The sequence below is a fragment of the Myotis daubentonii genome, chromosome 8 (genome assembly GCF_963259705.1).
Source record: "Myotis daubentonii chromosome 8, mMyoDau2.1, whole genome shotgun sequence".
Taxonomy (NCBI): domain Eukaryota; kingdom Metazoa; phylum Chordata; class Mammalia; order Chiroptera; family Vespertilionidae; genus Myotis; species Myotis daubentonii.
The window spans coordinates 16438309-16458665 of NC_081847.1; the positions used below are offsets into that span (position 1 = coordinate 16438309).

At 40.7% G+C, this 20357-nt stretch overlaps 1 protein-coding gene across 7 annotated transcripts in view; it reads right to left on the reverse strand.

The window, feature by feature from the left end:
• KIZ (kizuna centrosomal protein) overlaps positions 1-20086 on the reverse strand; it is a 119014-nt gene extending 98928 nt beyond the window's left edge. For 3 of the 7 annotated variants that reach the window (XR_009454018.1, XM_059705410.1, XM_059705405.1), the window contains exons 1-3: positions 19882-20085; positions 12541-12603; positions 6807-6972 (exon numbers count right to left, since the gene is read on the reverse strand). Coding sequence is in view for 5 of the 7 variants with exons in the window: in XM_059705410.1 (XP_059561393.1) it covers positions 6807-6972; positions 12541-12603; positions 19882-19970 (318 nt within the window). In the remaining 2 variants the exon portion in view is untranslated. Of the gene's footprint in view, positions 1-6806; positions 6973-12540; positions 12604-19881 lie in introns of those variants that run through there. The other 4 variants (XM_059705408.1, XM_059705409.1, XM_059705407.1 and 1 more) reach the window with 3 other exon arrangements.
• Between the last annotated feature and the right edge of the window lie 271 nt (positions 20087-20357).

The following is a 20357-nucleotide window of genomic DNA, read 5'->3' on the forward strand; positions in this document are numbered from 1 at the left end:
AAAATAAATAAATAAAAATAAATAGATAAATAAATGCAAATAAAAATATTTAAAAGGGGGGATGTGGGGTGGATTACAAAGTAAACAGATTTATTAAGTAATCAGAGGTTAAGCAGAAATTCTTTGTTCCGGTGACTACAAATGTTTCTTCTGCTCTTTGAGATCAGTTACCAACACGCACTGGGCATTGCACCTGATTTCCTCATTATGGGGTCGTTTTAGAGCCATATCTTCCAAAGACAGAGCATGTTCGCACGGGAACATAAGAGTATTATTCAATTCATTTTGCTGATGCAAAAAAGTGAATATCGCATTAGGGCTTCATAAGGAAAGTATCTTAAAGAGTCCAACTTAGATTGTTCTCAATGAATCTGAAAAATTTACTGAACTATAGGTACTTTCCTAAACTAATGACTCAAATAAATACTGTACAATATATTTGAAAAAAATGCTACTATGACAAACTGGTCATTGATACAAACTGGAACTCTGCACCACCTACGACCATGGATTTCCACCTAAAACTGCTCTACTCTCTTTCTTTGCCTTGTATTTATATATACGATACTTGTTTATTATCTATACAATCTACCCCCTGAACACTGGAGAGCAGGGGTTTTCAAACATGCTCTGCAGGGGCAATAAGTCCCCTAGTTCTACTTTAAACAAAGGGTTTCACTATGTTTAAAAGTTGTGCTTTTTTTCTTTTTAAGTTTGGAAAACACTGTATAGGTGAATCTTTCCAAGACTTTCCCAGCTAAAAAAATGTCTAATAAAATAGAAGAGCATGTGTCTCTGCATGCATCTGTCTCTCCAACTACCAGTCTTTCATGTTTTATTACCAATTTCTCCTATGATCAGATCTCATATGTTTCTCCTATTTCCACAATACATCAGGGCTTACCTGCATCCTTTCTCTCTGGTGCAGACTCCCAACCCTGTTCTCTTCTTGCCATGTGGCCTAGATTCCTCATAGTCAGATCTGCTGCTCCAGGGGCCAAACTACCCATGACACAGGAACATCTGCTAGTCCAGAGCTTCTCTAAGGATAATTCCCTAACTCCCCTGGGAGAAATCTATTTTAATAAACCCAAGAGCATTGAATTAACCCATCAGGTAACTTGTTCTGTTACTGTATTGCTTCACAGCACTGGGCTTGGTGCTGCCCACCTAAATTTAGGAGGACCTTTCTATTCACTTCCTTACTCTGCACTTCTATTCAATTAATGAAACCTGTTGATGATGCTCTTTGGTCATGGGAAGAGAAGAAGAAGGTTCTGGCAGATCTTTCAGGTCTCTGGGATATCTTTTTATTCTTACAACACATCCCTTTTCCATTATGTTTCCTCTTCTGTATTTTCACTCACATTCCTTCAATATTTCCTCATCGTATTACTACTTGTATGAAAGTGCTACCACCATTACCTTTTTTTTCATAGTTTTTTTTTTTCATTGGTCTTTGGAATTGTACAGTAATTCTCAGTTACAAAACTGAATAGACATTTAAGATCAGCTTGGGCTGACCTCCTTGAAGAATGGGTACAGAGAGTTACATAAACTGTCAGACTTGACTCATGTGAATATGAAAGGTGGAACTAAGATTCACTATCTTTTGTTTTTCTCCTACTTTTTTCCAGGCTTCCTCTTAGATGCTAAACCAAAAGATATGGAGGAACATTTATTTGTTCAATTAGTTCATATTAATGGGCAAGACACTTTGGCAGATAAAAAATGGGCTTTCCTACAGATTTTGTCCTTCATGAAGCTGAAGGTCATGCTCTGCCTAGAGGGCTGTCACAATGCTTAGCAGTAACTGAATGAGAGCTCAAATTTTCCTCAAATTTTATCTTAAATATCTATTCAATATTATAACTGAGAATTACTATACAGTTCCAAAGACCAGAAAAAAAAATACCACAGTACTTCTTATGTAGTTGTTCATGGTCCATAAGAGAACACGGATAAATAGAAGAATTAATTTTCAATCAGGTAGGGAGTCCCAGTGCTTACCGAGTGCTTATTATGTGCCACACTCTGGGTCAGATACTGAGTACTAAAATGATGACATGGAGCTCATAGTGAGCTAAAAGAACAGATGCATGAAAAATTATAATACCATGGAGGTAGTGCTTACTGAGATAATTATGACACAGACCTAATACAAGAAAGAGGGAGAGAGGCCTTCTAGTTGAAGGATGTAGGAGATAATGTGGTACTTTCAAGGAAATGCACATTGTTCAGCATCTTTAAAATTCTATGGGTGTGTATAAGTGAATGAGTGTGTGTAAAAGAATGTGTGCACACATGTGTGGGAGATAAAAATAGAGAGAAACAGTGGGAAGACATTGGGGGTGATAGATATAGAGGGAAAGAGATGGGGAATATGGAGAAAACAGGAATGGGAAATGGGTGGGCACTGGGAAGAGAGGGAGACAAGAACAGGGGAGAGGGCAGAGATAGGATAAAAAGATGGGGATGGAGAGAGGGTAGAAGGGGACAGAAATGTGTATATGTCTGCATTTGTGTGAGAGAGAGACACACACACAGAATATGTGTGTGTCGGGAGACTGAAGCAGGCAGAGACCAGCCTCTGGTCTTTGTCTTGAAAAAGCTGAGCACTCAAGGATGTTAGGCAGAGGAGAGACATAACCAGGTGATGACCTCCATGCTTGGGGACCTTCCCTGAGTGCCCTGATATGTCTGTCCATGGCTGGCACTGGAATGTGGAAGGCTAAAGCAGATGCTGGCAATGCTCCATGCAGGTCCCTGGGACCTTTCTGGGAGCTCCAAAGTCCCAGAATCCTTCTCTCTTGCCCAAGTTTCCTCAGAACCTGGGGAGGCTGCTCTGCCCACAGGAGCACATGGTTGATTCTCCATTACCTGAACTCCTCCCTCATCAGTCCTCAATCAATGACACTTGGAAGCCAATGTATGCATATCCCAAATGCTTTGAACCATTTGCCAGTTTCTCTGAGGTATTAAGTTCCAGGTGCCAACTGCAGTGGTTGGCTTAATAATGTGCCCTGTTCCAGTTACCTGCGCTGCCCTGACTCACTTCCCTACTTGTTACTGACATTCCTTGCACTTCCCAAAGTTTCCACTTACATTTAAACCCCTGTCTCAGGGTAAACATTGGGGTGGACCCAATCTCAGGCAATGGCAAGGGGCACGCAAAGGAAACTGCTCTAAGGACCAACTTGGGTCCTTCTATAAAAGTGGCCACTGTGGGGAACAGGGGGACAGAAAGGGAGAAAAGGACGCAGTCTTCACAGCATTACTAATACTACTATTTACATTCTGGAACTGAGTTTACTCAGCCTCTTTATCCATCTGACAAGTGGCAGTATAGTCACAGCACTTGATTTTCAAAACTACATGAAAGGCTTAAAAAGTCCTGAAAATTATTACTGGCCCCCAAAATAAAGTAGCATAATTCATAAAATCAGCTGAAAGGTGTGTTTTTTAAGCTTTTAGTCCATTTAAAAAATTTACCATTATATAATAAAGTGGGCTCAGTCTTACAAAGAGGGAGCAATTCACTTTAAATAATTTGGGCAAAATCCCCACTTCTCCCACACTGCTTCATTTTGTTTCACTTTCAGAAATTCTACCAGTTAATTAGAAGTTCATGTACAAGAACTATATTCAAGGGGAAATACCCTATCAGTGGCATGTTGAGGTATGTGGGCAATACACTATAAACGTGCTAATCAGAACAACTTCCTACTGAAATTTATACAAGGTCAGTCAGCAAAGGAGATAAAGATCTGATACCTGCGTGGGCAGGATTAAGAGGAGACAAGTTCTAGCATACCTAAGGCCTCTACTCAACAGTGGCACAAAAGGAAGAGCCAGAAAGAAATGAGAAGATGCCAAAGACACACATCCTCTACTCTAAAACTCTGCCTACAGCTTGCTAAGCTAAGTGGTATCACTGCCTGGTTTCATGAGTACACACTGATAAAGCATGTGGACTTGGGTGACTGCCAAAATACAGTTCTCCATGGAACTCAACATCTCTCCTGACTGTAGCTACACGATCTGCTCTTTTATGCTATCAGCAGATTTTTATTTTTTTTTAAAAAAGGCATGGCCCTAACCGGTTTGGTTCAGTGGATAGAGTGTCAGCCTGCAGACTGAAGGGTCCCAGGTTCGATTCCGGTCAAGGGCATGTACCTTGGTTGCGGGCACATCCCCAGTGGGGGGTGTGCAGGAGGCAGCTGATCGATGTTTCTCTCTTATCGATGTTTCTAACTTTCTATCCTTCTCCCTTCCTCTCTGTAAAAAAATCAATAAAATATATTTAAAAAAGACATGCCTTATCCAAAATTCAAAAAGTAAAATCTATATATTCATTGTTTATGAATAAAGCTTTACATATTTCTATAAATACAATGTATCATTCTTTCTTTAAGATGGTCCCTTTTACTGTTATTCTTTAGTAGTGCATTATATACATGTTTTTTTTACATATCCTATTTTATACAATGGATGCTCTCAATATAAAAATATTGATAATATTGATAAGGATAATTCTTCCCTTCAAATTTCTCCTTCTCACATTCGGTTATAACAAGAAATCAATAATTATAGAAGTACAAGATAAAATTAGAAAATCACCATTGCAAAACCTCCCTTATGACTGATTCAGGCATCGTTAATAGATCTCAAAATCACTAAGTTAAAAGGCTGTTGACGAATAAGATATTCCCATGATGTCAAACCGTCACCCCATAGATTTATTTACTAATTTACAGAGGAAAATGTACCTTACAATAGAGAGAGCTAGAGATTGGCATCTTAACCAAGGCATCAATGTCAGCCTCACTCAGGTAGGACCACCTGATATCATAGATGATTAGCCTCCTGATGGGATGCAGAAGGCTATAACCTCAGCTGTGGCTGATTAATTAAAAATTCAGTCCTGGGCGTCACATTTTAAGTACTATTCAATGGCCAGGTATGGCTAGTGGCTACTGTATTGGACAGCATCATTATATAGAGAACATTTCTATCACTACAGAAAGTTCTAGTAGGCAGTGCTTGTCTAGACTGAATTTCTAGTTTACAGGAAATATGGGAGATGCTATAAAAGTTTATTTATTTCATGAAAAGGTAGGTTTTTTGGAAAAGACAATAATGCTGGAAAACATAGAAGGCAGCAAGAAAAGAGAAAGACCAGATATGAGATGGATTAACTCCTTAAAGGAAACCACAGACATGAGTCTACAGGAGCTAAGAAGGGCTTTTGAGGACAGGACACTGTGGACATCACTCACTCATAATGTGGGGTTGGAGCCACTCAACGGCATGTAATACACACATACTAGCTAAATGATGCCTCAAAGAAATAACCAGTTAAATTCAGAATGTGAGTCCTTCTACAAGCCTACCCTTCTTCAAAAGCCAGTGTTATGGAAAAAAAACACAAAAACAAAATAACCAATGTAATGTGTGAACCATGGTTGGCTCCTGGTCTGGAACTGGGGAAATTTAAATATTGACTGGATATTAAGTGATATTATGGAATCATTATTAATTTTCTTGATGTGATAAAAATGGTATTATGATTATGTAGGAGAATGTCCATTAGGGGAGAAATGTCATTGTGTCTGCTGCTTAGTTTCAAAAATACACACACACACACAAAGCAAGTATGGCAAAATATTTAAAAGTACCGCATCTAGGTAGAGAGCATAGAAGTTGTGTTAGTCCATTCAGGCTGCTATAACAAAACACCCTGACTGGTGGATTATACACAACAGAAATGTTGCTCATAGTTCTGGAGGCTGAGAAGTCCAAGATCAAGGCACTAGCACGGCACCTTCTGCTGAGGGCCCTCTTCCTGGTTGCCAGCCAGCGCCTTCTCACTGTGTCCTCACATGGAGGAAGGGGCTGGGAGCTCTCTGAAGTCTTTTAGAAGGCATTAATCCCATTTATAGGAGTTCCTCTCTTATGACTTAAAGCACCTCTCAAAGGCCTCGTCTACCATACCATCACTTTGGGGGATTCGGATTTCAACAAATGAATTTGGGAGGAATACATTCAGACTGCAGCATGAATGTTCATTAGGACAATTCTTTTAATTTTTTGTATGTACTTGAAATTTTTACAATAAAAGGCTGGGGAGATAAGTGCTAGAAACAAAAGAAAGGGAAGTACTGAAGCCACTTTTCCTATAACCAGTATTCAGTGGGTTAACTTGGGCAACAACTTCTGAGCAACCGAAATGGTGAGAAAAAAGGCCTCGCCCTTCACACTTGGCATAATTTGTAGAGCAGAAAGTTGCCAAGCACCTTAAGGGAATGGGACACCAGAATCAGAAAGGGCTGCTAAGAGCAGCTGCTCTGGGGCACACAACGAGGAGCATGAAGGCAAACTCCTCAGGGCCAGTTCTATCCCCTCAGTCTTCCCTCAGCACACTGCCTGACCAGAACAGAGGGCCACAGAAAAAAAACATTCAGAGGGAACTCTATTGCTGCTCAAATTCAACCATGAGTCCAACAAATACCATGTGCCAGGTAGTGGCTAGTGATGTATGTGCTTTTAAGTTAATCCATATGGCACAACAGAGTATAGATATTCCATTAATTCCTCAACTAAAGTAGGAATCTGAAAAGATGCAGCTTCAAGTGCTCTGATCAAAATTTGGCCACGTGCTAATGCATACAGAAAATTGACAATCTTTTAGAGTATAGATGAACTGAACATTGTGACTGCCACTGATCTGAAACGTAGTGCTCATTATTTCTGATTTTAGCAAAAAAGGATTTTAGAAAAAAACATAATACAAAACAAGATGTCACCTTTAGTTCTTGAAGCTTCTGTGTACTTGTGGTGGTAAAGTGTCCAATATGAGCTTGGAAATACTCAAACTGCTTTAAATATTCTTGGTTTCGAGTATGAGCCATCTTTTCTGATTCACATATTTCCTTCAGGTATTTCTTTAGTTTTACATACTTCAGCTTAACTCTAGAAAAATAAAAGCAGATTTTTAAAACAACAAAGTCAGAATCTGACTAAGGAGAATTTTCTTTTTTTAAGAAATTGAATTTGAAGATGTTTATTGCATTCTATTTTTGGTGAAAAAAACATAGCATACATTTATTTAGCACAAACTTGTGGAATACACAAAGTGAAACTGGGGAAGAAACATTTTTCATCTCCTAGTCCATTTCTGAGGACTAAATCATGAACTGCTTCACTGAAATGAAATATTTCTTGCAATAGTCAGCACCAAGTTTAATATTTATTAGTTTAGGAGAATTTTCTTTAACAAAACTGTTAGTGAGACAATGTATGCTATATTATTTTCCCCAAACACTGAAACGTAAAGGACAGAATGCATATGCATTTTTAGAAAGAGGAAATTAATGCAACATCACTGAGGTATCACATCTAGGCATCACTCTCCTGAGAAATATATATAAGACCATATTATAACATTCACAGAGTAAAGATTTATATGAATTTCTTCCTAAAAAATAAATGTGATTCTAAGAGTGGTGTCTACGTGGCCAAGTTCAGAGGAAAAGCCCATTAGAATTCTTTTAAATGACAATCTCAAAACTACCTGCCCTATGGAAATCAAACTATAAGCCACAATCCATAAACAATAAAAAAGTTTGAAATTTAAAATAAAGAGCTCTCATTAGATATAATTTTAAAATTTTGTTCGAAATGGCAACAACATACTATATTATTAAAGTACTAGAGGCCTGATGCATGAAATTCGTGCAAGGGGCTCAGTCCTTGCAGCCTTGGCCGGCCCTTGTAGCCCTGGCTTCATCCAGAATGTCATCTGGATGGTCGTTCTGCTGTTTGGTCTAATTAGCATATTAGCTCTTTATTATATAGGATTTTATAATAACTTATAGACTGTAACTCTACTCAAAATGTGAAAAAACCTTTAGGGACTCATCCAAAGTGTAGTATCAAAGAACTCAGGATATGCAGCCCACTCCAGAACCAACACTGCTATCTCTGGCTCTTTCTTTTTCACAAGTACATAAATCATAAAAATACCAGTAGCATTTGTATTGTTGTTTCAATAAATTATTCAATGGTATTCTATCAAGCAAAAATAAATTGAAAACCATAAAAATGTTCATCCTCAAAAGCAGATTTGCAAAGATGCTGAAGATATTAAAAATTAATCTTCAACAGATCTTAAATCTCTACACTTAAGCCAATAATTTTCAAGAATTTCTTTATTGTGCTAATAATTCTGTGCTTTGATCTTAGTTGGCTGTCCCCATTTTTCCTTATGAACAAAAACTTAAGAGTGGTTTTACTGCTACCCATGTCTACGATTTTCAGCGTAAGTGAGAATAATGAGGTAATACCGTCTTTCACACGCAGGCGTTTGGTGAAGCTGCTGATGGTGGCCAGCATCCACCTGGAATAGGTACAATAGTAACCATGCCTTCTCCATCAAAGTATAATTTCATTCCTGCCCTTACATTAACCTTCAAAGCTGACTACATAAGTAAGTTATCCATCCATCCATGCAATCATTCATATATTCAGTGCTCTGAATATGAAAGCCACTCAGCGAGGTCAACAGGGAAAACAAAGAAAATGAGATAAGTAACGAAAAAAACAATCCCATTTACCATTGCACCAAAAAATTAAGATACCTAAGAATAAACGTAACTAAGGAGGTAAAAGACCTGTACTCGGAAAACTACAGGACATTGAAAAAAGAGGTAGAGGAAGACATAAAAAAATGGAAGAACATACCATGTTCATGGATTGGTAGAATAAATATCATTAAAATGTCCATACTACCCAAAGCAATCTACAGATTCAATGCAATCCCCATTAAAATACCAACGGCATACTTCAAAGATCTAGAACAAACTCTCCAAAAATTCATCTGGAATAATAAAAGGCCTTGAATAGCCACAGCAATCCTGAGAAAGAAGAACAAAGTTGGAGGGATCACAATACCAGATATCAAACGATATTACCAAGCCACGGTTCTCAAAACTGCCAGGTACTGGCACAAGAACAGACATATAGATCAATGGAACAGAACAGAACCCAGAAATCGACCCAAGCCATTATGCTCAATTAATATTTGACAAAGGAGGCAAGAGCATACAATGGAGTCAAGACAGTCTATTCAACGGTGTTGGGAAATTTGGTCAGATACATGCAAAAAAATAAAAATAGATCACCAACTTACACCATACACAAAAATAAACTCAAAATGGCTAAAGGACTTAAATGTAAGATGGGAAACCATACAAGTTTTAGAAGACTCCATAGGCAGCAAAATAGCAGACATATGTTGTAGCAATATCTTTACCGACACAGCTCCTAGGACAATAGAGACTAAGGAGAAAATAAACAAATGGGACTACATCAAAATAAAAAGCTTCTGCACAGCAAGAGAAACCATCAACAAAACAACAAAAAGGCCCACTGCATGGGAGAACATGTTTGCCAATGATATTTCAGATAAGGGTTTAATCTGCAAAATTTACAGGGAACTCATACAACTTAACAAAAGGAATATACACAATCCAATCAAAAAATGGCCTAAATAGACACTTTTCGAAAGGGGACGTACAGAAGGCCGAGAGATATATGAAAACATGCTCAAAGTCACTAATCATCTGAGAGATGCACATCAAAATAACAATGAGATACCATCTCACATCTGTCAGAATGGCTATCATCAACAAATCAACAAATGACAAGTGCTGGCAAGGATGTGGAGAAAAAGGAACCCTCGTGCACTGCTGGTGGGAATGCAGACTGGTGCAGCCACTGTGGAAGACAGTATGGAGTTTCCTCAAAAAGTTAAAAATGGTACTCCCATTTGACCCAGTAATCCCACTTCTAGGAATATACCCCAAGAAACCAGAAACACCAATCAGAAAGAATATATGCACCCCTATGTTCATAGCAGCACAATTTACAATAGCTAAGATCTGGAAACAGCCTAAGTGCCCATCTGTAGATGAGTGGATTAAAAACCTTGGTACATCTACACAATGGAATACTATGCTGCTATAAAAAAGGAACTTTTACCATTTGCAACAGCATGGATGGAACTGGAGAACATTATGCTAAGTGAAATAAGCCAGTCAGAGAAAGATAAATATCACATGATCTCACTCAAATGTAGGATATAATGATCAACATAATTTGATGAACCATAATAGATCCAGAGACAAATGGCAGGGGAGGGGGGGTTAGAGAGCAGCCAAAGGACTTGTATGCATGCATATTAGCATAACCAATGGACACAGGCACTGGGGCAGTGGGGACTTGCCCAGGGTGGGAATGGCTGGAGTGGGGGGGGGGGGAATGTCAAGTGGGGGAAAATGAGACATATGTAAAACTTTAGATAATAAATAAATTTTAAAAAATGAGATAAATAAAATACAGTGTAAGGAATGCTATGTGGGACACTGCAAGGGCCTCTGACAGGACTGGGCAACCTGACCTAGTTGAAGGGGTCAGGGAAGCCTTCCCAGTAGAAATTATTTTTCAGCTGACATGAAGGTTGGTTAAGACTTAATCCAAAATTGGGGAAAGCATGAGTGAACAGTTGAGGGAAAAACACTGGAGCAGACGAAGTAGTATGTAGGAAAGTTCAAAGATGAATAACAGTGATATGACAATAATAATAATAAATAATATTGACTCTTACTCTTGGTCAGACACTTATCCCTATTTGATAGATAAAAAATGGAGACACAGAATGTTGAAGTAATTGTCCCAAGGTCACACGGCTAAGAGCTGGTGGAGTTCAGGCTAAATCGAGGGACTTGGCAACAGAATCTACCTGTTTACACTATACTACAAAAGATCCTGTCATGCTTCAGAAACTGAAGTTTTAGTCCATGTAAAATGTAAGGGAGAGGCTGGCAGGGTCATATAATAGTGGGTATGGTAAGCCCTTGTACCAGATACTTCCCATGCCCTCCTCACATCCTCCTGACCCAGCTTTCTTCTACCAGTCACGGCTGCAGCAACCGGGTACCACCTGCCTCAGCTGTGCCTGGTATCTTGCTTTCCCAGGGCTGCTTTTCTGAATTTGCAACAAGGAAAACCTGGGTATGAGAAGGAGTTAACACCCCCTGTCATGGCCCTGACCAATGGGGGTCAGAAACCAGGAGGTAAAAAGCCCCCCTTTCCTTCCTTGCATGGACACTTGTGAGGAGCAGAGAAGCAATCGACACTGTGCCTCTGAAGGTCAGGAGGGATCAGCCCCAGGTGCCCAGAGCAGTGACCAACTCCTACTTCATTCTTCCCAGCCCTGCTCTCCAGTTTTATGTGACCACTTCCTGAAAAAAAACTACTACCCACAAAAACAAAAACAAAACACCTACCACCTACACACAATCCTTGTCTCAGGCTCTGCCTTCTGGGGTAACCAGGTTGAGGCAGCCATGTGAGACAGAAGTTTATCCTACAGGCAGTCAAGGGAAGCATCTTTTTAGAAAACCATACCCTGTGTCTCACAGGAAACAACAAGAGCTTGAGAGTGGGGAACAAACTCAGAAAACTGATAGCTTGATAAAGGTTCCCATAATTCTCTCGCCACCATTATGTCAGGAAGTTGTCTCAGAACAGGCCACAGAAAGAGTGCACACTCTTTCTTCTGCCCCTTTGGCTGTGGGCTAGAAAAATGGCAACTGCTATGGATCCTCTAAGGCCTGGGCCCACTTCTGAGGCCATGGCATCCACAACACTGCTATTTCTTCCATCATCTTGTAGCCTCTTCTTGTCCCTCCTAGAGCCCAGAGACATGACTGTCCTCCCTGCTGGTACCTTTGGAAGTACACTAAATCTTAAAACCAAAGAATAATGTGGAAGATCAGGAAATAAAAGGACCTGATCGGTGACTTGGTTTTAAAGCACTCTTGGCTTCTCTCTCTTCTGGATAAGATGTTTTCATTTTTCACTCATTATGATATGAATAAATTCCAAACTTAGTACTATCATAGCGAGAAATTTTCCATATAAGTAATACTGGCAGTAACACTATACATTTGGCTTAAGGATGAAGTTCAGTTTCCATATTATAGTATTAAAAGTAAAAGTTTGCTCTCAATATTAGAGTAAGTAACCTAAAAAGGATAGCATGTATATTATTTATTGTCCATAATAACTTTAACATTCATTGTCATATATCTGGGAACAAATGGGACACTATGTAACCTGCCTAAAACAGTTTGTTGAAAGGTCAGCTATAGTAATTATGCCTTAATTATTACACAAGTTTAATGGGTAAATTGTTAACAAAAAGATAGCAGACTATAATGTGTCTAACTCTTAAGCTGTTTAAGAAAAATAGACTCCAAATAATGGAAAAAAAAATTTATCTTATGCTAATTTTAATCAAATTTATTCTTACATTTGATAGTCATTATATTGCAGTGTTTACTTGAAACTATTACATATTACAAATAAGAGAAGGGTAAAAGTTCTGCAACTATGGTATTTACAACATAATTAGGGTTAAATTTTAATTAACATATGCAAAGTGGCTTAAAAACTGTTACCACTGTCATATCTTACCTGTATATATTGGACTGACTGTATTCATAAAGTTTCTTTTCCAGCTCCAATCTCTTCTTTTCACTGTAGTACAGAAAGAAAATATTTTGTAAATAATTATACTGAGAAGTAATAGGCTAGTGAATTTAGAATATGATCACCTTCAAAATCACACTTTTGTGAGAATGCTTCTCTGGTCTCTCTAAGAAACAGAAAATGCTGGCTGTATCTGAAACTCAAGATCTGAAATTACTTAGCCGTCACCAGGGATGTCTAAAAAGGAAAGAGGACACTAACACAAAGCAGAAACAACAAGCTTCTAAAGTAAATGGGGAATGCTGTAAGAAAAAGCTGGGACACAGGTTCATTCCCAGCCCTGCTCTCAAGTATTTCTTGAGTACCATGATGAGCCAGGCTATAAATAAGTTCTAGGCCTAGAGACTAACATGGTGAACAAAGCAACCAAAAACCCTGTCATCAGGCAGCTGACATTCTAGGGGGAAGGACAGACAATAAACATACAAATACGTAAGATGTAATATGGCCAGCTATCTCTGCGATGGTGGCACATCAGGACTGGACATGATGCTTCCACAAATCCACCTTGGACTAAAGACTGGTGGCTTGCTCTGCTCCCAACCAGTCAAGCTTGGGCAGAGCCAAGTGTCTGAGTTAGGAATAGGTCTCTGAAAAATAAACCTGGCCTCACTGATATTTAGTGAGGACCAGGTCACCTAACACTATTACTTCAAATTTGGGGGGGTTTCTTTTTATAACTTTGTAACATCACCATGATTTGTCATTAACTGCTATTCCCTGGAGCTACCACCAGTAAAGACTTCGCCTTGATGTTCAGGTCGGCGCTGGAAATAAGCGAGGAGAAAGCTTACCCTGCACACCCGGCCTGGGAAAGAAGGGGGGGAAAGTGGAGAGGGCAGCAGCCAAAACCAAGGGGCTAGGGGGTGAAACTGTTGAATGGGAAGCCATCCTGATCCTCAAAAGAGCCCTTGGGAGGTTTACCCACAGAGGGCTCCGCATGACCACCGCCAGAGTCCCGGCTTCAATCTTGTCTAATTGAGGTCACATTGCTAATCTAAGTTAACATTAACTAAAGGCCAAAAGAGAAATCATATAATGTCTGAGAGGAAAATGTTATAAAAAATACTGTGAATCAAAGACAAAAAGTCCAACAGAAGGCGAGCTCAGGTTGTTCTCTTGAAGGAAAGGGGCTGAGCCCACATTCCATTTATGAGCTCATAATTAGTCTGTTTTTCTTTCAGATAATTTTTCCTTAAAAAAAAAAAAAAGCCCCAAATTTACTCTGTTAGCTATATGATAGGTTAAGTAAATTTCATTGTTTAGCACAATTTAACTGAAATTCTTTTAATGGAAAAATGGGATATAAAATCCAGACACCTAATCTTTGCTTGGGGAATATAACCTATTCCTTAGTTGGGGGTATGCCTATGGTAAAAAAAAGAATCAAAGATTAAAAGGAAAAACTTATTAAAAACACAATTAAAAAAAAGATTTTTATTGATTTCAGAGAGGAAGGGAGGGGAAGAGAGAGATAGAAACATCAATGATGAGAGAGAATCATTGATCAGCTGCCTCCTGCACACCCCCTACTGGGGTTTGAGCCCACAACCGGGGTATTTGCCCTGATCAGAATCTGAAGGGACAGAACGGAACTTGAAAGAACTAAGCAGAAATACACCCACCTCCCTCTTCAAGGACGAAGCAGAGACATACTCTTCTCCCTCTCCTCTATCTTGTCTTGCAAGGCTTGGCCCTCAGCCCAACCCCCCCCCTGCCCCCCCCCCCCGGAGAGTGACCACAAGAATGCTGGTATTGTCCTAACTCTCCCAACCACCCACCTGAGTGGACCAATGAAGCTCCTGAAATGTAGCTAAGGTCCTAATAAGGCTATAGTGGAGGACGGCTCCAACCTTCAGAATGTGATGGTCACTTCCTGACCCTTATGCTGTAAAAACCTGACCAATCTCTGTAACTCACGTCACCCCTAAAGCCCACCCCAAATAGCTAGCCCTATATAACCTTTGTTCTCCTGGGACACGCTCTCTCGCCTCACCGCTGTGCCAGATAGAGGCTGGGAGCCAATTCTAGAATTGATCAATAAAGACTCGTTGCTTTTGCATCGGAGGAGGCTCCCTGGTGGTGGATTATTGGGGACCCCGAACTCTGGGCATAACAAATCAAACACGGACCCTCCGTCCACAGGCCAACACTCTATCTACTGAGCCAAGCCGGCTAGGGCTAGAAACACAATTTTAAAATGAATAGTTTCTCATAGGTTTTTACTTAATAAGACTGAACTTAGAAATGAAGGAATATGGTACAACTGCAATTAATAAAGAATGAATGACTGGACAGTGTAAGCAATTTGTCATTAAATTACAAGGACAAAGACACCCTTAAATGCATCTATGACCTTGTGCCCTTGGTGTCATGCTTCATATCTGTGGTGTTCCTGTCAAGAAAGTATGACCAGTCTGGTCATGAAGAAACATCAAGTGGACCCAGTTTGAGGATCACCCTCTGGAATGAAAGCTGTACTCTGTGAAACTCTCAGGAACATGAAAAACAGGAAAAGACTGAGGAACAGTTCCAGACTGGCAGAGACTACAGCGGCATGGCAACCAAACACAACATGGGTTCACAGAAGGGGCATCATACTTATAATTCTAAAATTATTCAGAAAAGACTAATAATTTTAGATAGATAAGTAGATAGAGAAAAAGAAAATGTAAGAAAATGTTGAGTTGAGAAACCTAGGTGAGGGGAATATTAGAGATCTTTGTCCTCCTACTTTCCAACTCTTACGTAAACTTGAACTTTAGTATAATTTTTAAAATTCAACCATGACTTCTAGTGAAACAGGTCCACAGACTGGAAATCCATCAGCTCCCAAGCAACAAATTCTTTTTATTTTTATTGATTTCAGAGAGGAAGGAAGAAGGATAGAAACATCAATGATGAGAGAGAATCATTGATTGGCTACCTCTTGCACAACCCCTACTGGAGATTGAGCCCACAATCCTGGCATGTGCCCTAACCCAGAATCAAACTGTGACCTCCTGGTTCATAGGTTGATGTTCAACCACTGAGCCACACCAGCTGGGCAACTAGTTCTTTTTAATAATGAATGTTAATAATGATCAACTTTGTTCCTGCTTAACCTTCTATAGATACTGGTCATTTGGGCCAATTCAACACCAACAGGAATTCCTATTTGGAGTGGCAAAGAAGGAAACTTTATTTAGTGCAAAACTGCTCAATTGCAATACAGCCTGGCTGTAAGGCAGCCCTGGAACCAGCCCCTCTCAGGATGCACAGCTCTGTTCTGCTCTTCTATTGTCTGATCCACTCTGCTCCTGCCAGACTAGATATCTTTGGTGTTTCACCTCAGCCAGGGAAACAGTCTTGGGTAGAAAGGGCAAATGAACTCTCAAAGACAAAAGGAACCTGGCTTACATGGACAGAAATCCCCACCTCTGATCCCTAATTGGTCTATTCTCATGCAAATAAGCACACCAAATCTTCCGTTTGATTGGTCCAAAAGGCACTGTCCTGATTGGTCAAGATAGAGCTGCTCTGGTTGGTTGGAGCTGCACAGCTCTGACTGGATGGGGAACACCTCACTCCTATTCGTTAAAATAGGATTCCAGAGACTCCTTTATAATAAGGGCCGACTCAGATGGCAGGAACACAGTGCAGGCAGGCAGTTCAGTTCACAGGCAGGCAGTTTGGTGCAGGTCTCTCCTTGAAGGGCAGTTTGCATAAGAGGTCCCTGTGTAGAAACAGCAGCTAGGCTCTGTTTTTGTTTTTTGGGTTTTTTTTTTTGTTTTTTTTTAAATGTTTTTGTTGTTGCTGTTTTAGTTTGAGCCCACTTAGCCACTAGTAGCTCTTCTTAGTAGGTGTCTTCTTTCTCATGATTTACAATACAGACATCTGCTGGCCATACTTGTTCTCTATGGTGACACTTCATACACTAAAAAGCCACAATCAAACACCTCTTGGCCTCCTATTCCAGGCAAAATGATTATAATCTCATCAATTCTTCAACCCAGGCCGTTTCTAGCCTCATCATCCACGCCCCCCACCTCTGAATGCTGTCTTTCATATATGTTTTAAATTTAAGACTTAAAACCATATATTTACTCCAATAAAAAGCCAGAGGAAGGTATATTTGGAGGATCCTCTTGCAATTTCTACATGTTAAATCTTTATTTCAGTATCTTTGAAACATCCAGCCCTGGGATGGGTACCCATAGTTTGTGGTTCCAGTCACCTGAATCCCCACCCCCAGACCCCCACCTCCAATCTTTTTAACTTTTACACAGCTGGGCAGTCCTTAAAGTGCAGCCATGTTTGCTTTTCTCCTTTTAAGCCACCAGTTATTCTGCTTTTGTCTCAATACCATCTTCAGTGTCACTCAACAAATATCTCAGTGTCAATTTCTGAACTATTATGATAACTCACCGTGAATCAATAATGGCATTGAAAAAAACTGGGTCTGGTTAATGGGCCTCTTAAAGGAACGTTTTTATATAATTGCAAGAGTCAATTCCAGTTACATGTTTCTACCATGCTTGCAGCACTACACACACTGTAACAAGTCACTTTACTAGGCTCTTTCAGATTCAATGATTGACTTTCACCACAGTGCAGAGAAAACGCTGTATACAAAAAGGAGACGTTTTAGAATATAAAATCGCATCTGTGTGACTACAGCTAAGATAATTTGAGCTACAAATACACCGGCTACAAGGGAAAAGCCTATCATTAGACCAGCTAACATTGCAATGACCCACCTCAAAGAGGGCCGAGAAAGGACAAGTTGTTTTTTTATCTTATACTCCTAGGAAATTTTTTATAAAGCGAATACCCAGGATTGCTGCAGCCTTTAAAATTACTCTTGAGTTTTAAGAGACAATGGTCCTTTTGATCGCTGGGATTGGTTAAAAAAAAAGGGGGGGGGGCATTCAAACACTCAAATAGAAAGCAATGATATTCAGTTTGCTCTGCAAAACTACACGTTTCAACTCTTTTACTCCAAGCCTCTTTACTCCAGTAGAGACAAAAAGAAAACCTGAGGCCTTACTTTACATATTAATCAAGGCTCCTCATTTCTGGTGAGGAACTAAGGTTCAAAGAAGCTGAATGACCTACTCAAGGTGACACAACTGTTCATGGACTAGAACCCAGGTTTCCACGGTTCTACTGCAGTTTTCTCTGAAACCCAAGTTATTTGCCTCTGTATTTATTAACTATGTGCTAGAGCTAGTTACAGACTTTTAAAATAAAAAATGAATATGGAGGAACAGAATTGTACTGACTTAAAATTAAAACAAACCTCCAAATCCAGAACCATGAATAGGTTATACAATTTGAATCAAATTCGTTATATAATTTCAACAGCCTCACCTTGCTACATAGTTAAGTATTTAATGTGAAACATAAAGTGAGCAATAATAATGACATAGTTATACTTCAAGGACTATAAACAGCCCGGTGTTCTAGCAGAGGAAGCAAAAAATGATAACTCACAATTAGTTCAAAAAGAATGCCATTTGAACCAGTAACATTTTGAAATTTGAACTTGGGCTAAGCCCGGCTGGTGCTTGAGCGTCAACCTATGAACCAAGAGGTCACGAGTTTAATTCCCAGTCACATGCAGGAGGCAGGTGATTAATTTCTCTCTCACACTTAAGTTTCTCTCTCTCTCTCTCTCTCCCCATTCCTATCTCTCTAAAAATCAATAAAATCAATAAAAAATAAAAAGAACTTGGGCTAAGAGGTACACATAACTAAAGGCCTGGAGTAACTCAGCTACTCTTTTAAAGAACAGAGTCAAAAAACACTAATTTACAGAGCAATGTCTCATCTCTTAATTATCAGGTATGTGCAGAAAGTTAATATCATCTTTGAAATATCACACTGTCCACTTTTCCTGGTTACTTGGAAAATGGTCATTATTTGGTCTCAATGTGTGGCTACTAGGTTCTATACAAGACATTCATAACTCCTGGACACTAGCTGGCTGACTTTGGCATTCCTTCCATTCATTCAACAAATATTTATCAAGCCCCTTCTACGTATCACAAGCTAAAGATCCAGTTAGATATAATTCCTGTCCTCCTGGAATTCTCAGTCTGGGCGGGGAGCAAGTCACTTAAAGCTATTATCTAGAGTGCTGTAAGAATCCAAGGTCACAGAACTTAGGGAATGGGTTGTCAGTACTTGGTGCAGGGAATGAACTTCAGGAAGAGATTTTTTTTTAAAGCTGGAGATGAAGAGGTCACTGGGGTGGGTGATTAGTGGCATGTCAGAAAGAAAAGAGGATGTAGAAAAAGATTAAGAGGTAAAATATGATTAGGACAATTAAGAAGGCCTATTGTAGATGCTCTATAAATATTTGACAAGAATCAAAGCTAGCATTAGATGAATATAATTCCTTTCAAAAACCACTTCTGCCTTTACCTGACATGTAATTGTTGTCATTTTAGAACTGTCTCACACACACACACACACACACACACACACACACACACAGCTCTCCTCTTCACTAAAATGATTTTGTAACTTTTAACACTCATTAAACGTGTTATCATTAGATCCAAAGATCTATTTCCTTTCAACTAATGAGATTTCTAGTTTCAATTAATTTAGGAGCTACATAATAGTTCCAACAACTTATCTTTGATGTGATTATTTATAGTAAATTACTTCATAATTTTCCCTCTTATGTGCTTAGATCTTGTTTTCTGTGGTTCTCATCTTTCATGTCTTAATCAAGTTATTAATCAAGGTATCTTGGACCCTCTGGAAGCTGCACTTCTCTCGCTGGAAATTTCATCCTTGCGCTGGGTATCTTGTCCCCCAAAGTCTTCTGTATTTAAGCAGGGCATCTCTCTCTCTCTCTCTCTCTCTCTCTCACACACACACACACACACACACACACACACACACACACACACACGTGCTCCTGGACCTGTCATCTTCGCTGCAGCGCGCTGCCGCTGCCGGGGTGGGATGACAACTTGAAGAGACTGGGAGGAGGCGTGTGGATGGGCCTGGAGACGTTCACACACTCGCAAGGCTTGATCAGAATGACAGGCAGGAGAACTCCCTCTCACTGCAGCATCCCGCCGCGGGAGACCGCCAACAAGTGAGGGGTCTCCGGTAAACGTGGTCCTCCGGCGTCACCCGGAGCGTGGGGGCGTCGGTGTCGACCCGGGCCCAGGGAACCACGGGCGGGAGAGGGGTAAGAAACGGGCGGTGGGCACCAGCTGACCCACGGAGCTGGCCGAGTCCCCCCCACGCTCCGATAGGCCGTACCTGTCCCGCAGCTCGAGCTGGAGGCGGCGCAGCCTCTCGCAGTACTCGGGGCTCTCCGGGAGCCAGGGCGGTGTGGAGGCCGGGACCATGCTGCCGCCTCCGCCGCTGCTCTCGCTTCCGTCCGCCGCTGGCCACCCGGGAACCGGGGCTTCCGAGGCAACGGCCCCACCATGCACCGCGGGTAAACACGCTGCCCCAAAGCCGCGCAGGGGGCGGAGCTGAGAAGGGGGCGGGGCGGGGCGGGGGCGCCGCGCAGGGGGCGGGGCTGAGAGGGGGCGGGGCGCCGTGGAGGGGCGGGGGCGGGGCGCCGTGGAGGGGCGGGGCAGGCGCAGGCCGACTCAGAGCCCGCGAGCTGAGGCTGCCTGCTGGTGGGGAAGCTGGCCGCGGTGTGGGCTCGTTACCGAGGCCTCTCCGTCCAGAGCCAGGCGTCTTCCTTCCCCCTAACCCTTCAAAATTCTCACAGGAGAGATGCTAGA